Source organism: Eimeria acervulina, genomic scaffold, assembly GCF_000499425.1.
Source record: "Eimeria acervulina Houghton genomic scaffold, Eah_scaff30, whole genome shotgun sequence".
Classification (NCBI taxonomy): Eukaryota; Apicomplexa; class Conoidasida; order Eucoccidiorida; family Eimeriidae; genus Eimeria; species Eimeria acervulina.
The window spans coordinates 55,200-72,610 of record NW_013549901.1 but is presented as its reverse complement, the minus strand read 5'-3'; the positions used below and the strand labels follow the sequence as shown (position 1 = coordinate 72,610).

The window sequence follows — 17,411 nt, the reverse complement described above, 5'->3', positions numbered from 1 at the left end:
CCGCTCCTGTCGAAGTATCTGTGGGGCACCTCTTTTACTTTGTTTGAGGACGTGCTAGGAGCACAATTACAATTCCCACCAAGTGGTTGCTGCCAGTTAGCGCGACAGCCATGTCGTCCACCGCATGATGGTGTGATCTAGGACACAGCGGAGCATATAAGTACAGTGATATTTCATTACGCCACCTGCTCGCTCTGTTTAATTTAGTCTAAAAGGTAGTCGGTTCATGGTCAAGCTTCCCACCCAGGTTACGCCAGCTTGTTCCGTTGAAATCCTCTGTATCCGCTTTCCTGCAGGATAGAACTCTCAACCCAATCTGTATAAGAATGGCAGGTTCACACTTGCGCATTGTATTGTTCGCCTCTCTATACATCTCCTTTCTGTTGTTGGGCTGGCTCGTGCCCAGCTTTTCCTTATCGATAGTGCAATCCACCGTCGTCACTGGCAGGGCGAGCCCTGCCAAGCCCAAGAATGACTTCTCCGTCCGCAAGCTTGAGAAGCTGCTGACGCCTGAGGGTCTCCCAGCTGTAGAACGCCTGTCCTCGGTTTCACTTCCTAGCGGGAAGGTGCTGCTGTTGTTGAATAGCTGTAGCGCAGCAGATGAGCATGACTCGTCCAGCCCCCCGCTAGACGAGCAAGCATTTTTCGGTTGTGACGTGAACTTGCAGCAAATCGACCCATCGAACAACTGGAATAGATATGAAATGCAACTGCTACGTTCAACCGACCTCCCAGAAGTACGTGCACAGGGCTTGTGGGCAGAGGAAACGAACGGTGAAGTCGAAAAAGTAGTGCTCCTCCTGTGGAGCGCCAGCTGCAGGACGCGCCAAGAAACTTGTAGATGTAACAGAAACGATGGATGCAAGATATCCTTTAACGGTGGCAGCCATGATTCGTGCCTTTCCCCTATTTATGAAGGGAAAGTGGCGCCCCTGGGAGCTCGCCTATGTCAGGGGACAAGCTCCACCGGACAGGGGGACAACGGCGAGTGTTACTACTATAGCTTGGAAGCCACACACGGCTGGGGATGTGGTTCTGCTTCTGAAGAACCTGTAGAAAAGGATAATAGCAAACATTCTGCTTCAGGCGTAACTCCAAAGGATGGCATTAGCTGGCAGTCTACTAGAAAAGAGATCTGGAGTCGTCATGGGGTTCGTCTAGGATCTGCTGTTGGGGTGCGCTATGGCTCTCTTTTCTTGGCTGAGTTCAATGGTTCAGGAGAGTTGAAGTGGCTAAAAAGTATAGCGCACAACGCTCTGATTCCATATGAGCAGGAGCAGCGCACAACCATTGTCGGAGGTGACGTCAAAGGAACAGATGGACAGGTGAAGAGGCAATATGCTGTTACTGTGGTCAGGGAAATGTGGGGGCGAAAGAAGGAAAAAGTCATTGTCTCTCCAAAATGTGAAACGATCCTTTTAAACAGCAGCGCTGAGCTGGCCGACGAACAGCTACCAGGAAGTGAATGCGAAAGTTGCCTGCACACATCCGCGTCCTTGCATCCCGAAACTGGCCACTGGGCGTCAATTTGCATCAGCACGAAACTTCCTAAACTAGGGATATCCATAAATGGCTCACTAGTCGTAAACAGCGCTACCCGCTATCAGGCAGAGACTCAGGAAATACCCTCACTAGAAGAATCAATTTCGTACTACAAGGATACTGGTGGCAGGCTCTTGCCCATAGAGGGGGGGAGGTGGGTGTTGATTTGGCGACAAACGTCCTGGAAGGCATCAGAAATAGAGGGATTCAATGCGACAACTGCAACGCTAAAGGCAGCTGTGTGGGATGGGCTCGATGGTAGCCTTAAAACATCCGTTTCTCTTTTGGGTCCTGTACTAGAACACCGGCTTATGAAACTAGACGCTGTTTCCCTCTCCCTGCAGAATGCGGTGGTTACGGTAGCGGATTACATTCTTGAAGACGCAAAAGCCGCTCTTGTTGACTTATCCAACCTCAACATTCCCGGGCCTGCATCTATGGTGACAGTTGCTGGCGTGCAAGCTGGTGCTTTGTTTGGGCGGATTTACGGACATCCTCTACTAAGACTCTCGGACTCCACTGCTCTGTGGTTGGGAATTGCCAAGGAAAATGCCTCACCTTCTGTTGGTCCTTCGACGCTGCTACCGGACTGGAAGCCTTCCACCACCTCAAGGGCAGTTCTCATATCCATGAATCAGGATGAAGAAAACTGCCAAGGACAGTCAGCGAAAATAACCTGAATTACTCTACAGTGCTGGGCATGTGTTCTTATGTTAGCGGTGAATTTAGTTTTGCTAAAATATTTTAGTAGTACGCTGGATTTCAGTAAGAATAGTTGTTTCGACGCTAGCCATTTTAAGGCCATCCACAACGGCTGCTGGCTCTGCAGGTGGAAGGCTACCACGTCAAATTGCCCCTCCTCATGCCTGCAGCAGCATACCTTCTGGAGCAGAAGCGATGGTGGTGACTGCCCTTGGGATGCTCATGCATTCCGACTCATTCACTGTGAGGGGGGAGATTGCCCAGACTGGAGAAAGGAGGCAGTTATTTTTGCAGGCAATAAGGCAGCAGAGGCAAATAAGCTTTTGGATAGGAATTTATCAAGCGCGGTGACGATGGGACCAGTCCCGAGCAGCATTGAGCTCCGTCTAGCGAAGCCGGTGGACCTCGAGGCTGTGGAGGTCTTCGTCAATCGTGCAGACGTATCACTAGTTTTAAGTATTCAAGATGCCGAGGCAAATTGGCTATCTACTGTCTCGACTACCCTCAGCGCTCCTCCTCTTGAAATGGCTGATGTAGCCTATCCGTGGGTCACTAGATATCTCTCTTTGAAAAGGGTCAGCACACTGCAATTACGAGCTGCCCCTCTCACATCTACGACTGAGGGAGCGTGGGCAGTAGATATTCTTGAGGTACGCCTACAGTCAACACCTTCATTGCCCTGCACAGGAGGTGGTTTCTCGGACGGGGACAAAGGCTGCGAAACTGCGCCGGAAAATCCTCCTTCTCTGGAGGCCCTGGATTGTAAAGGTGACTGGGAAGACTGGTCTATTTGCGACACCAGCTGCACTAGGATGCGGCAGTTCAGTGTCGAGTCTCCTCCTAAGAAAGGAGGTAGACCCTGCCTTTCGCATGAGGTAGAGCCATGCACAGGTAATGCAGCGTTATCGGATGTAGGCTACAGTACTTCGCATGGAAGAGAGCAGTGCTGAGTAAAATGTAATACTGATATCCATGAAAATATTGGTGTGCAATTTATAAACACGAGTGGATGAAGACGTAGAGCAGGTAGGCAGTCTCTAGCTAGTGAGTTCCGGCATCTTTGCATTGGTCCGCTGCCTCAGGTGGCGGACTATGTTCCATCTATGCCCCGGAAAATCAAATACGGAGCAGTTTCCTGCCTGGACGGAAAGATTCGCAAGACTTGTCTGCTACACGGAACGCGCAAAGATCGAAGCCGGCAAGCAGCAGCGTAAATTGCGCATCAACGTTATCTCCTAAGTCGCAATGCGTCTCCTGCCGCACGCTACAAACATACCAGGTTACTCGTCAGGCAACAGGAGGGGGCCAACGGTGCCCCGATCAGGCTTTTGTTCTGGAATACTGCGATGCGAACTGCGCCACCGCCTATGGGCCCACAACGACTACCACTCCGCCAGCTACAACAACGTTGCCTCTGCTGACGTCCTCCAGTTCCCCTAGCATAAATATCCAAAATGATCATGATGCAATGCTGTTACTAAAAACAATGGCAATGTATTTACTAGTTGTCATTCTTGCTTGTTTGATAACCGCCTATTTGGTGGGACTCTTCGAAGGAGGCCTGGTGTGCCGAAAACGTGCAGGCTGCACAGATAACAACAACAATACTACCCCAAATCACTCTTCAGCTACAATGGCTGCGGTGAGCAACTATTCTGAAACAGTAAATTATGGAGCTGGAGCAGTAGCAACTAGAAATTCATTGATGAGCAAGAGAAGTGGTTCATCCAAGAAGTTCGGAAATGGCATTCAAACATTAAGGCAGTCACTGTTGGGAGGAAATCTTCTCCCAGACGCGAGTGACACCGACTCAGACTCTCTAGGCGATACCGCAGCCTGAAAAGAAACGTTTCATACACAAGATAACATACTACCGTAAGAGGCTCATCCAGTTCTATGAGTTCTCGCTTTAGATAGTCCGCTGGGTTGGCTCTCGCCTCACCCATGAGGTATGGCTTGGGTGGGCCTCCAATGCAAAGCAGTTATCTGAGAAATTTATGGCATTCTGCTCTTCCCGGAACACACAGAGAGCCCCTCTGGAAACCAAGATCAATGATCAGTTGCATGGCACCTCCGTCAAACCATAACACGCTGGGGGGACTTTGTTGGCAAATGCAGGATAAGCTTGAGAGCTTGAGCGACGAAACAGAACAAAACACACCTAGAGCTCGCCGCCATCCCAGTGGTAGTTTCTGATGCATCAAACAGGAGTACTTAAGCTTAAATGCATTTTCTTTGGCTCCTGCATTCAGAGATCTCCAAGGCCTGCTGACCTCCATCCTGGGACCGAGCCATTGGTTTAACTCCTATTCTTCAAGGTTACAAAAACATCTAAAGGCACTAACTGGCCTTCAAACCACTGGCTCCTCCGACAAGGCTGGGTCAGAATGCGTAAAAGGTACGGTTTCCCCCAAGTGCATAGCAAGGGATCAGGAATTCCCCAAAGGCGTTACATTCAAACTACCGTTGCCACCAGCGCCTACATTCTTCGCGTGGGTTTTGAAAGGCTTCCTAACCCAACAGCGTGGCGCGCGTCTTATCATCCTGCATTGCGTAAGTATTAGTCATAAGTTCCGCGACGTTTCCACATTATCTTCCCCAGTGGTGACGTCAACTATGCTCGCCGCACGCGATTGCATGGTATCATTAGGGAACTGCCACTTACACTCTTGACAAATTCAAGCTCTACACCTTACGCACATTGTATATCAGCATGACCCCATCAAGTGCTATCAAGTGCTCAGGGCAGCCGCAAGTAAGGTGGCCGATCCCCTGGGAGCTATTTCACTGCTCCCCTTAGCCGCAGTTTTCCGAGGCCCCACAAGAGCTATTAACGTCCCGTTACCCCCCAACTCAATTTCGCTTCCGCCAGAGGGAGTGGCCCAATTAATTGTTAATAACCTCTGGAATCCCCATGGTTTTCCGAAAAGCATTGATAATAACAGTGCCCCAAAATTCGTTAGCGCCTTCTGAAGCAAACTCATGATGCGGCTACTTTTCTTTTGGATCGGCGCGATGATATGTTTTGTCGATTTATAACTAACATGGGTACGTCAGCATACCAATCGTGGCGCTTTTCTTTGACGGTTGAAGGGATCGCAGAACTTTCCACTAACAAAACTACAGGAACGTCATTGCTATCAGAATCACCTGGAGGAGACTGACGTCCTTGACCTACGTGCCTTGAGGCAAAGATGCCATGATAACATTCCTTCATTCAACGTGGTCCACTACAAGCATACGCATGACCAACGCACCTGAATTTTGGGATACAGACACCCTCTGTCGAGAGTTGCTTTATCACAAGGACACTAAGTTCTATATCTCTTCCTCTGTGCGATCTTTGGTTAGAGTTGCTTTTCATCCACGGTCTGCCACCTTCCCCATTTCTACTGCTACTTCGTCGCTGCAGCCGGAAATATTTGAACGTTGTGAGCTGCAAGACTCAGAACCCTCATGATGACGATTTTCTAAACAGCAAATGGCCCTGCACAGTCTCTGAAGTCTTCTTGAGCGCAGTTACACAGGGGTCTGGGGTTCCCGGGAGACGGCTCCCCTCTACAGGATTGCATCGTTCCCTGCTGCGAGCGCAACCGCAAGCACCTCAACATGCCACTCCACATGGAACCACACTCAACGCCTGTTTTGATGAGTGCATTAGCACGTCAACCAACAGTTAATTACCTGCTTGGTATCAACTAGCCAGCATGTTCACAAATATACATGTATCCACCTGGCAGTACTCTGCTACAAATCCCTCGCTGACGCAAGGTACTGCGGTGACGGAATTTTCCAGCAGCGCGTATCGAGCACTTGACATAACGCTGCTGCCCCTTCACTGCCCCACAAAAACCGCACCAAAAAACTCCCCTCCTGGGGGAACGCAGCGTCTACCGAAACAATCCTCGCGGATCCCACCACCACCGGTATCCAACACACTCCCGCATGGCGGACGCGTTCCCAAAATGCTTGAAGGTGCATTCATGAACTTAATAGTAAAGCGTTTCTACGCGAACGTGGCTTCACTGGCACATTCGTCCAAGCATGTACACATATACCTATGCCATACTGGGGATGTGCGCACGCGCCTTCCCGTACCCTGGAATGAGCATGGACTTCATTTTTCTCGATGAACCTATATTTTCAAATATTTTAATTTTCTCAGTAACATATTTGCAAATGACGTAAGACAAATAGCCCGAATGGCCTTCACAAGCTGGCTGAGGCGGGTGTTGGGCATGCAGTCCGTCCGGACTGATCCATTAGCAGTTCCGTCCATAGTTATGCAGCTCTAAAGGGAGAAGTTGCATACATATTATTTATTTGTGCTGGGACACGCTGTGGTGATGTGCTCCATCGAAGATGCAGATAACTGTCACTGACCCTGGTAAGTCTCGCGGTGTGAACACAACAAGGTTGCTGCTGCCTATTTCCCGCCATATGTGTCACTTGATATTTCTATGCCGAAGTTTGCGAATATCTAATTTGGACGTTCTTCGCAAGAAGTGCAAGCTTTCGCTTTTCGTTTCTGGTGGATCGTACTCGCCGCACGGTCGATGGAAGGTAGCTTCTGGTTCTACAGTCCCTCGTCATGGATGTCTTTGTTTGGGTTCTGACATGCCAGATGGACAGGTCTTCGCCCTGGATCTTACCGGAGAGGCGGAGCTATCGGCGCTTAAGGACATCATTTCAGTAGAGTTCAACATACCCCCAGAAAGACAGCGGATTCTACTGGATGGCGAACCTCTTCGGTACGCTCTGCTTTAATTAAGTGACTAGGCAAAGACGAAATATTAAACCAACCCTTGAGGGATACTGTGTGGACTTTGGGTACTGACTGGGGCGCTTGTGCAGGAACACCGCGAGGACTCTCGCCGAGGCTGGGGTGGGGGAAGGAGCCATGCTGCTCGTCTTCAATGAAGCCCCTGCGCCTGCAGCAACAGCCACTTCACCTGTCATTCCGGGTGTCATTGCAGAGCGTCTAGGACAGGCACAGCAGCCGCCGAGACCCGCAGCTCAAACAGCACAGCGACAGCAACCTCCTGCCGTCCTGCCCTTTGATTTTTCAAGTACGCAGCAGCATTTGCTGTACTCCGCATTTTGAGTTCACCGCGAACTTTTTTGGCATCTTGGAGACGATCATTAGCTTCTTTGTCTTCGTCTGCATGCAGGCATCGTCGTGGACGGTGGCCGCGTCGCTCAATTTCCCTCAGGGGGTACCACTGGACCCCCCCGACGCGTATCCCCTGCTGCACCTGCTGCCAGCACTACCGCCTCCCTACCTGCAGTTGCGGGGGGTAATGCTGCCTCGCCCTCTGCACTGAGTACAGAAGAACAAATAAAAGTGCTGATACGGCGTCGCGCAGAAGAGGCGGTGGATGCAGCAGTAGCGGATCCCTCCTCCCTGAGCATCATCCGAGTGCACAATCCCGTCCTGGGGGATGCCATAAAAGCAGCTGCAGAGGAGCGTCATGCAGATAGTCAGCACGGAGGGGCAGACGCAGCTCAACAAGGGGAGGGGGGAACAGCGATGAAGCAGTTGATGGAACTCCTAGAGAAAGAATATGAAGTACAGAGAAAGGTGAGGCGCAAGAAGCTATTGGGCGGCCCGGATGCTGTTGCTTGTGCTGATTTCACTGGCGCTTTCACCGTTTCAGCACTGACAGGTTATGCGACTGCACCAAAAAGCAACAGCGGAACCTGCAGCGTGCTTCCTTAACTCTGTTTTCGTCTCCAGGCCGAGAGCGAAAGGTTGAGGCGCATAGAGGCGATACAGCGCGACCCGCTGTCGCAGGAAGCTCAGCAGTATTTGCTGGAGGAGCTGCAGCAAGAAAGGATCAATGAGAACTATTCGATGGCACGAGAGCATCTGCCTGAGGGGTTTGGATCTGTGTGTATGTTGTACATTGACGTGGAGATCAATGGAGTTCCATGCAAAGCATTTGTAGACAGCGGAGCGCAGCAGTCAATTCTGTCCTTAGCATTTGCAGAGAAGTGCTCCCTCGCGTCTCTCATAGACAAGCGCTTTGCTGGGTTGGCAATGGGGGTTGGCAAGGCCCCCATAATGGGAAGAGTGCATGTTGCACCCCTTAAGTTAGGCACGAAGTTTTGCCCGTGCAGTTTTATTGTTTTGGAGGACACCAAGATGCAGATGCTGCTGGGACTAGACATGCTAAAGCGATATCAGATGGTCATTGACCTAAAGAAAAACGCCCTGATTGTGGAAGGTGAGCCTTTCGGCCGGAGTGCAGCAAGCTCTTAACCACCCACTCGCCCTTGTGCGCAGTGTTCTGCTTCGTCTTCTGCTTGCAATTATTGGGGTAGAATAACTACATCTTTCTGTGATCAGTTGTTTCGGCAGCTACCGGGATGCGTCTTTGAGCTAGCCGGGTGCATAGTTGGGTATTTTTGGCAGGTAGCTAGGTAAATGCGTACACCGCTGCGATGTGCCACTGTTCAGGAGAGGAAATTCCTTTTCTTCCCGAGGCACAGATTGGCAAGGGGCTGTTTGGAACTGCGGAGGTAGAGAGCGAAAAGAAACCAGAGAAAACAGAAGCAAGCAAATGATGGGGCTGCCCTACGCGTTTTTACAGTGCTGTTCGCATGGTGAGTTGAACGACGTCTCAGGTGACAGACGGATTGCTCCGCTTTGAGAGATAAAGGGGGAGCACTTGTGCTGCTCCCTTTCAGCTGGACTCGCAATCTTCAACGACCGCCGCAGCATCTCGTGCGTCTGCTGCTAATGGTGTAAAGCTACCGTTGTTTTTGTTTCCGTTTGTTGCATTGTGCAATGGCTTTGTTTGCCATACCGTGTCTTTCTCAGACTTAAAATGGTCGCTACCAATTTGTTGTCTCTCTCTTCAACGAAATCTTATCACTGAAAAACCTTGTATTAAGGCTGGAAGGGGGCCCTTTTTCATTACCGTGCAGCTGCACCTAAGGAGCAGGCGGGATTGTGGGGTGGAGGTGTACGACATTTGGCTTTTACGTCATTTGCATGCAATCGACTGTGGCGATTACTCCAATAAAGCTATTCTTGTGTAGTTGTGGCTATTTTTCAAGCAGCAAATCCCCCCAAAGTGCCTCTACTTGTTAGTGAGAAACTTCGCGAACTTCTATCTGTGTACAGACAGTTGTCCAAGTTTAGTCTTTGTTCTCACCGATACCTTTTATTTGTACAGCAATACAACACTTTTCGACTACTCAGCAAAGCACACCAGCGCTGCTCGGGAGCAGCTGACTACCCTTACAGTTAGTGCTTTGTGATTGATTGGAGAAAATAGCACCCGCAGCAATATGCGGCATTTTAGTATAGAGCCTCCGCAGCATTTCGAGCGCTGAGCATACCTAGGGCAACCCCCTAACTGGCACTGTCATGGGGGACGGGCGGACAGCTGTAGGTGGGCAGCACATTCGGTTGACATTTTCTGCTGCAGTTTACAAGGCACATCTCCGAATATTTGGCAGCAGTGGCAAGGAACTTCGGCACTGCTAAGGCTTCGCTGGCGTTGACGGCAGCGGTGTAGTGGGGGGAAGGGAACAAAGTTTTAGGATGACATAACCCTTTTGCTGAAATGGTTTTGACAGGGGGGCTTTGTCACTTTCTTATCGATAGAGACGGACCCTTCAAGGTAACTTGCTAGGAAGCAGGTAGGCTAAGCGCAATTGACCTCGGAACACGTTTGGATGTTGTAGAGGGGAGGCATTCTGCGCACTTCTGTAGGATCGTTTGCCTGAGGCTGCCCGGAAGAGGTTGGAACAGCATCCTCCTAGTAATACACCCCGGTGCGGCAGTCGGTGTCAGCCCCTCTAAACCCCGTAGACTTAGACTTTCGGCCGTAAGAGCAACCAGTTTGGTTCCGTTCGTACTGCGCAGAAGAAAGCCAAGAAATACCGGAATGGTATCAGCATGTAGGATTCCTGCAGTACCTCTGGGTGATCTGTGGTCACAGGTAAACTGAAGAACAGCGGCAGATCATTGCTACAAAGCGGTGCTAACATCCGTGTTCCTTCTGTTTCAAGAATTGTATCATTCTAATTTCCAGATTTTCTGTATCTACATGTGAAGCCCAATAGAAATACTTTGGATATTGGTTCCAACTCGTGAGTGCCCCAATAGATATGCCGTATCTCAGTGTCGCGTCACCTTCCACGCTTTTGCATTTCTCCCTCTCTACAATCTGGTTTTAGCGCTGTTGATACAACAGTTATCTCCGATTCCATTTTACGACAGTAGGCTCTATTCTAGAACATGTTGCTCCTCTGCCCATCAGGGAAACACCCACAGCAGTCCGCAGGCGGGCATATACCCGGCCCACAAGTCGCCGATTCACTTTCTAAGCGAATGAAAAACCAAAATTAAGATTATTCATCTTTCTTCCATCTTGGGAGGAGAAGGATCAGCTGTCTGTGTCCTGAACGGGAACAGACTAGACACGTCCTCATGCTTGTGCCGACAGAGAGGAATGGAAAAAGTAAAAGAATGCTTGCCCCAAAGGCGTACGCGCCGCGGACATCCTTTCGTGCAAATAAAAAATGTCGTATTTGTGTCTTTTGATGTGTCTGCCGTGGAAACGATGCCATTTGTGATGCCAGAATACTCGCCTAGGGCCTCAATCACTGCTCAGGCGAGTATGATCATTGACAGCATCAGCGTCCTGCATCTCTTATTCCCAAAACTTGGTGTACGCCATGAAGGGCAAATTCTTTAAATTTTCCAATAAAAGAAACAGAGTAAAGACTCACCTGAATGGTGCGCCCAGGTACACGGAACAAGGCTGCCAGCCGGTCTCACCCCAGACCGCCACCCCCCACCCCCCATCCCCCCTGCAGCCGAAACGCTCCCGCGCACCGAGGATTTCGCCGTGGGGGAACACTTGCGGTGGAGACCTTGGCCACGCTACTAGAACATTTTTTGCTTTCTTTTTAAAAATTAGGCTATACAGTATTATTCGCTTTCTCTGGCTCTCGAGAATGGCTGGGCTCAAGTTCTTCTCGCTGGCGGCCGCCGCCGTCTGTTTGCTGGCCAAGGAGGCACAGGCAGCAGACCCTGCAAACAAGGCCGGTAGGTATCTGATCAGTTCAATTTTATAATTTTTTCCCATTGAAATAATGCTTGAACTAACTTGATTGTTTACTCTGCGTGGGTGGATGCAGAAAGAGTGAATTGCACTACTGAGATGAATGTGCCCCGCGTCGGCGCCGGCTTCGCCCAACTCCAAGTTAACTTGGAACAACTGAAACTCCCGATCACTGAAACAGATAGCACGACTTACATAAAGGGCGTTTGCGATGCGATGAAAAAGGTAAGTTCTGAAGTTAGCTCTTCCATGTATTGTGCGTCTTGGATGTGCTCCGATCCTACAATGGGGGACGCCAAAAAGCGCCACTGTAAGGTTTGTGTGCTTTGTGCAGTATGAAAGTGGCACCGCACCTACACTGGAGACAACTAAACCAGAGGGTACCTTTGCATACGCAGTGCAAACCGGAGACAGTGCTGACTGCAAGGCCGCTGTTGACTCTTGGAAAAAGGCCTTTTCCAACTTTAACGGTTTGCCACCTGCCGGCAAGGATGGCGGAGACCTCTACAAAAATCCCGCCAATGTGTCTTTGATTGCCTTGTTCAACCCGGACGAGAAGCCCTTCTTGGACTGCGCATACTTCACCTGCCCAGCAGCGGCGGCCAAAGCTGGGAGCGCAGAAGAGAAAGATTTGAAGGCACTGCTCTGTGTAACAAAGCCTAAAGCCTTGGTGACGGATAAAGCTCCCTTCACGTGAGTTGCCTCTAGAATACTTGTGATCATCCTTGCCTTCTGTAAGCGAGTAGAGAATCTTTCGTTCCTCGTCCAATCCCATTTATGGGGTGAGTACCTTGGTTCTGTTTGTGCGACTCAGCGAGGAACAATGGGGCAAGATCGACGCAGCGGTCAATTCCGGCAGCGCAGCAGTTCCCACCTTCCTCGCCGTGCTCGCCGCAGCAGTCGCTACTCTCTTCTTGTAAACGTATCTTTCAGTTACGAAAACAACTTACAACGTCCTCACACAACATTTTTAAAAAAAAAAACCCGAGGGATGCCCAAACATCAACTTATGCGGGCGACGGGGTCTCCCGTCTTTCCTAATGCCCCATACTACCTTGCTTTATGTTCCAACTCAAAAACCGCCCCAGTAGGCATTATTCGGGGCGATATACAGTCCTTAAGTATTGGCAGCCGAAGCCCACGCTAGGGAAATGTGAACCAAAGGAGCTGTGTTTGCGCATATAGAACTACATGGAGATTTTAGGTGGAATTCAGCTAGTTTTATTCTATAGGCGAAAGGAGTCAGATATTGTGGGGTAAACCAAACAGAAATTGGGACAAAGTAGATTAACCAGAAACTACGGTGTAATCCCTAGTCCAGTTGTTCGGGCATGAGGTCAACGTTGCATAAAATTCGAAATATCCCTGAAACCGGTTAAGTTCAGATAAGGAAAGCAATAAAAAAGATGAAACATTGCACCGGAACACCTAGTGCCTAATCAAGGATATGGGCTTCGCTGCTGGGCTTAAGGCAAATGCATTTATTTGAGCACTTTACTAGCTTTTCACCCAGAGTAGTCGCTTCGCGTGCCCGTGACTTCGGGGGACAAGTACCTTCGTGAAAAGGCTTGTTGGATGCCTACGGGAGAACTGTGTACCTGAACATTTTTATCCCTTCCGATAACGATGACAACACAACGCTGTATAAAAGTCCCAGAAATGTCTCATCGCCCCGATCAACCCTGGTGAAAGTTCCAAGGTAGACTTCGCATATTTTATCTACCCAGCAGGGGCGCCGAAACCCAACGGCGCTTCGTTGACAACAGGAAAGACTTGGAGGTACTTCTTTGTTTCACTACCCCCGTAGCGCTTAATGACAAACAACAACCTTAAGAGTAGGCTTGCTGGCTGAGTAAAGGCTTTCTGGCTGTAGTTTCGTTCTTAAAAGGTTGAAAGGTGTAGACGTCGAAGCGGTTATCCTACGGGTGCACCCTCTTTGCGAATTCCTACGTTGCCGCTTTTTCTTTTTAATGGCTGTTGCCATGCTTCATACCTCCAATAATTCTAACACTGCTGATCTGCTTGTGTGCCTCAGCCAAAGTCTGGGATAAGATTGTTGACGGCATCCGCAACGGAACCTCAGCAGCTTCCCCCGCCTTCCTTGTCGTTGCAGCTGCAGCACTTGGAGCTGTTTTCTTCCAAATGCAGCCTCTTCTTTTTTAGACAAGTAAAAGCGCACGAACGCCTGCCATTCCACAGACACAACACCAGCTGAGCGACTTTAGTTGGGGTGTGGAAGCAGCATGTAAGTACGTGTCACACATCGAGTTTGTTAACGGGAACAGTTCCATATAAATTTTGCTGTCGGCGCAGCAATCAACGGATATGCATGCAACTGTGTTCGCCACTCTGTGCATTACTTGCATGAAGCAAAAGAGGCCCTTACTTTTAGCACAGCAATTTTGCATATTTTACCGAAAGACTTGCGCGCAGCTGCCGTCTCCAGTTGTATTCCGGCCCAGTGAAATGCAATAAAATTACGTAGGGACCCCTAAACGTTGTGTGGGACATGAAAGCGCAATACTTGAGCGTTAATGCGGCAGAATTACAGCTGGCTGTGCTGTTTTGCTCGAAAGCAAAACAACACATTGTCCACCATGTGCGTACACGCACAAGCAAGTAGACAGAAACGGACACTTCAAGCGCATGCCGCAACACCATACGGTTTCTGAAATTGTCAGGGTGAACACCTGCAAGAATTTGGCCGTCAAAGACAGCACTCAACGCTCGCACACAGACAAACTGGGTCTTGCCTTCAAGTGCATATTAAGGCTGTCCTGAAGAGCAGGTACGGTGTTCTTTGCATAAAGGTGGAACACGGAATGCTGCTCTTGACGTCTCAGGGGCACGCGGCTTGACGTTTCTCCTCCATCTCCCACGTTAAGCATGCATTTCTGAAATGGCCGCGTGCATTTGGCTAGGCATACACGCACGCTTTCAACGGATTTCATCCTCAGCCTCCCCTTCTTTTTCTTCTTTTTCTTGTTGTAGTCTGTGCAATATGAACAGAACACAGCGCCCGAGAAATTAACCACAACAGCCGAAGGCACTTTCGCCCTTGCAGCTCACGTAGGGGAAACTGTTGACTGCAGAGCTGCTGCGGAGCAATGGAAGGACGCCCTCAGCAACTTCGAGGGGGAGCTGCCTCCGGTGTTTACAGCAAAGAGTAAAACTTACGACACAGCAACAACCGGAACTCAACAACATCAGCAGAGCAATGCACAGACACAGAAGGAAGTGAGTGCGCTGATTTGTATTACCACCCCGAAGGCCTTGGAAGATACTAAACAACCCTACACATGAGTCACACTCTGAAATGATCAGCCTACAGGTTTTGCTGCCTTACTTGGTTTGTTTATCCCCTTCGTTCTGTCTGCCGGCGTTGGTGTTCGTCTCAGACAAGAGCAGTGGAACAAGACCACTGCGGATCTAAAGTCCAGCAGTTCCGCAGCAGTGCCAGCGGTTCTTGCTGTTGCTGCCGGTGCGCTTGCTGCTGTTTCATTCTAAACAGCTTTTGATCCTACTGAGCCGGGCCACAGCTCATGCACAACTCCCAGTGGCGGCTGAGGGAAAGCTCCAAATGCCTGAGCTGCCGGGTTGGTCAACCCGCCCCCTTTCTACTTTAGTTTCTCTTCTTCACGGCATCATTTGATTTTGCATGAGGTCAATCTTATCACCATTTGCTGTAACAAACTCGCACTCCGAACACGGACGAGTCTTCAGCATGCAACCGGCATGAGCTGTGGGCTCAGGACGCTTTTCACTGCATGCCGAAGCGAGTTTGACTTACTCTGTGTACTAACGACAGGTGTAACGTTTACTAATCACTAGCACTGTATTTAGCTGTCTATAGAAAAGAAGTCGAGCCAACTGTATTTGTTCGGTACACAAATGCACCTCCGGCGTGTCCACTCCCATGCGGAATAGAGTGGACTTCATGACAGGCAATACTAAAGAAATGTTTATTGATGTGAGAGCCACGATACGACTTCGCCTACTTTTGCGTGAACAGCAAAGGGAGTTAAAATGCCGTAGACGAACACCACCGAGCTTCTTCTCCGACGTTGGCGTAATTTATTATCTGCGCTGGAGCAGCGACCCCAACCCTTTGAATATGCCTCATTACACGCTGCAGAGCTCCAAAAGGAAAAACTTTGAGGCCAGAGAGACACAGAGAGACACAGCACTGCATGCAGAGCTTTGCCGTGGGCCCCCCAGTCCACGGTTGATACCTTAAGGAGGACAACGTTGAAATTCCTTAGAGGAAAAGGATTGACTGCCCCTGGGAGGGGCGCAGGTGCTTAAGCAACAAGAAATAAGCTCATCCCTCATGCACTAAGTTTACACTTTCTTTTGTTAAAACCGCTATGGCGAGGCGCATTGCTTGTTTCGGGATCTTCTCTGTTCTTTCTGCAGTGGACACTGCTAGTTGCGAACTGCCGTTAATAGATTGGTCCTTCCCCTTGGAAAAAAGTGGCAATAAAAAATACGCGCAAAAATCTAGATGGAGTACATTAAAACTAAATGCTCATAAATAATGTGTTGCATAATCTAAAGCGCAAGGTAGCGTACGTATTTTGCATTCACCAGAGGTAGATGGAGCTTCATCGTTCTTCCCCAGGTGTTTAAGGCTCATTAAGGTTCAACGGTGCAAAAAGAACAACAAAAACGAACAAGCATAAAAACAGCGCGAATGTTTAATTAGACGGGCTGCCAAAGATGGTTTCCTGTTCCTCCAAAGCGGTGCGGGGGATGCCTGAAAAATCTCCTAACTAGGGGTCTACGTACATGGTGCATGCTGTGGATTTTGCGTTAAATTCACCTATCACTGCAATCTTGTGATACGTTAATTTGACGCAAAATTCACAGCGGAAACAAGGCGGAAACGCGCAGTGCACGCAATCCTAGAAAGGTGTAAAAACCTAACGCAATGTAATGCCATTGCAGTATCACGCATTTTGCGGCCCTTCACCAGAATAGCCATGAGCTAGTGGCCTCCAAGACGTATGGACAAAAAATGCGTACACTACACTTTCGAGTGGTGTCAAGCGGGGAAGCGAAAGGGAATTCTGCAAGGTCTTCATCCTCGGGAGACCGAAGCAAACCCATACGAAAACGGGATATGCTCCCAAGACACAAACGACCTTCTAGTGTGTATTCCCTGCTAGGCAGAGTTTGCTACGAAACAAAGAAACACTTCTGGTTGAGATTTTCCTGTAAGGATGGATCAACAGCTGACCATGTAAGTGGCACCCAAGTTCCTATCATGGCGTAGAAGGCGCCCAGTGGCGAACCTCAAATTGGACTTCGCTGCACTTGCCCAGCAAAGCAAGCGAATATGCAGACGCCGCAGACTGCCAATAAAGCCAATGTAGCGGAGTTGAGTGGGGAAGAAGGGAGAGAGAACGCGGAGTACAAGTGGAATGAAGGTGGTTCAACCACTTCGCCGGAAACAGAGAATGGCAGCACGGCAGAGAAAGGAATGAAGGCGCTTCTTGGCGTTCCATCCCCGAATGCTTTGACAGCAAGCACCGACAGATGCGGGTATTTTGTTTTGAAGTTCTCCTGTTTGCGGCCTCGCGCCAGCAGAGAGAAGAAATGCCATTTTAAAAACATTAGTCTCAGCAACAATTAGGGCTGTAGAGAGGTGCATGTGCATCTCAGGCAAAGCCAGTGCAACGAGATCACTGATGCCCTCCGCAACAGCGCTATAGCCGCCGTACCTACTTTCTTTGCCTTTACTGCTGGAATACTTCAAGCGCTTTTCCTCTAAATACACTCTCCAATTCATACCGCTTTGCAGTCTGCCTTTGGTTGATTTCATCAATCACCAATGAAGTGCAAACAATCGTTACACACAGCGTCTAGCGTGCACTGTAAAACACTTTTGCTAAAGGCTGTAGGGCTTGAAAACTCTTTCAGCCATCTTTGTGTAGTTGTTGTAGGGCACCTGATGCTCCTTACAACACAGCCCAACCTGCTTTTTCTAGCAGTGCAGCAGCGAACAACAATAAGGAAATGCGCAATACCTGAACCACACGAATGTTTTATCATGTTTCTAACTTCATATGCAGCCATTTCATAACG

General features: G+C 49.4%; 4 protein-coding genes across 4 annotated transcripts; all 4 read left to right on the top strand.

The window, feature by feature from the left end:
- Nucleotides 1-326: 326 nt before the first annotated feature.
- Nucleotides 327-3,458, top strand: EAH_00006820 (hypothetical protein, conserved; the record flags this gene model as incomplete). Its single annotated transcript, XM_013396031.1, has 3 exons — nucleotides 327-2,203; nucleotides 2,372-3,155; nucleotides 3,327-3,458. The coding sequence occupies 3 exons, from the start codon at nucleotides 327-329 to the stop codon at nucleotides 3,456-3,458; spliced, it is 2,793 nt and encodes a 930-aa protein (XP_013251485.1).
- A 3,148-nt stretch (nucleotides 3,459-6,606) lies between these two features.
- EAH_00006810 (DNA-damage inducible protein, putative) lies at nucleotides 6,607-8,987 on the top strand (the record flags this gene model as incomplete). Its single annotated transcript, XM_013396030.1, has 6 exons — nucleotides 6,607-6,631; nucleotides 6,869-6,995; nucleotides 7,099-7,313; nucleotides 7,416-7,825; nucleotides 7,982-8,471; nucleotides 8,935-8,987. The coding sequence occupies 6 exons, from the start codon at nucleotides 6,607-6,609 to the stop codon at nucleotides 8,985-8,987; spliced, it is 1,320 nt and encodes a 439-aa protein (XP_013251484.1).
- A 2,230-nt stretch (nucleotides 8,988-11,217) lies between these two features.
- On the top strand, nucleotides 11,218-12,244 carry EAH_00006800 (SAG family member; the record flags this gene model as incomplete). Its single annotated transcript, XM_013396029.1, has 4 exons — nucleotides 11,218-11,308; nucleotides 11,401-11,549; nucleotides 11,659-12,017; nucleotides 12,139-12,244. The coding sequence occupies 4 exons, from the start codon at nucleotides 11,218-11,220 to the stop codon at nucleotides 12,242-12,244; spliced, it is 705 nt and encodes a 234-aa protein (XP_013251483.1).
- Nucleotides 12,245-16,662: 4,418 nt separating this feature from the next.
- Nucleotides 16,663-17,097, top strand: EAH_00006790 (SAG family member; the record flags this gene model as incomplete). The annotated part of the gene is made up of 2 exons (XM_013396028.1): nucleotides 16,663-16,868; nucleotides 16,989-17,097. 2 exons carry the CDS (start codon nucleotides 16,663-16,665, stop codon nucleotides 17,095-17,097), a joined length of 315 nt encoding a protein of 104 aa, XP_013251482.1.
- Between the last annotated feature and the right edge of the window lie 314 nt (nucleotides 17,098-17,411).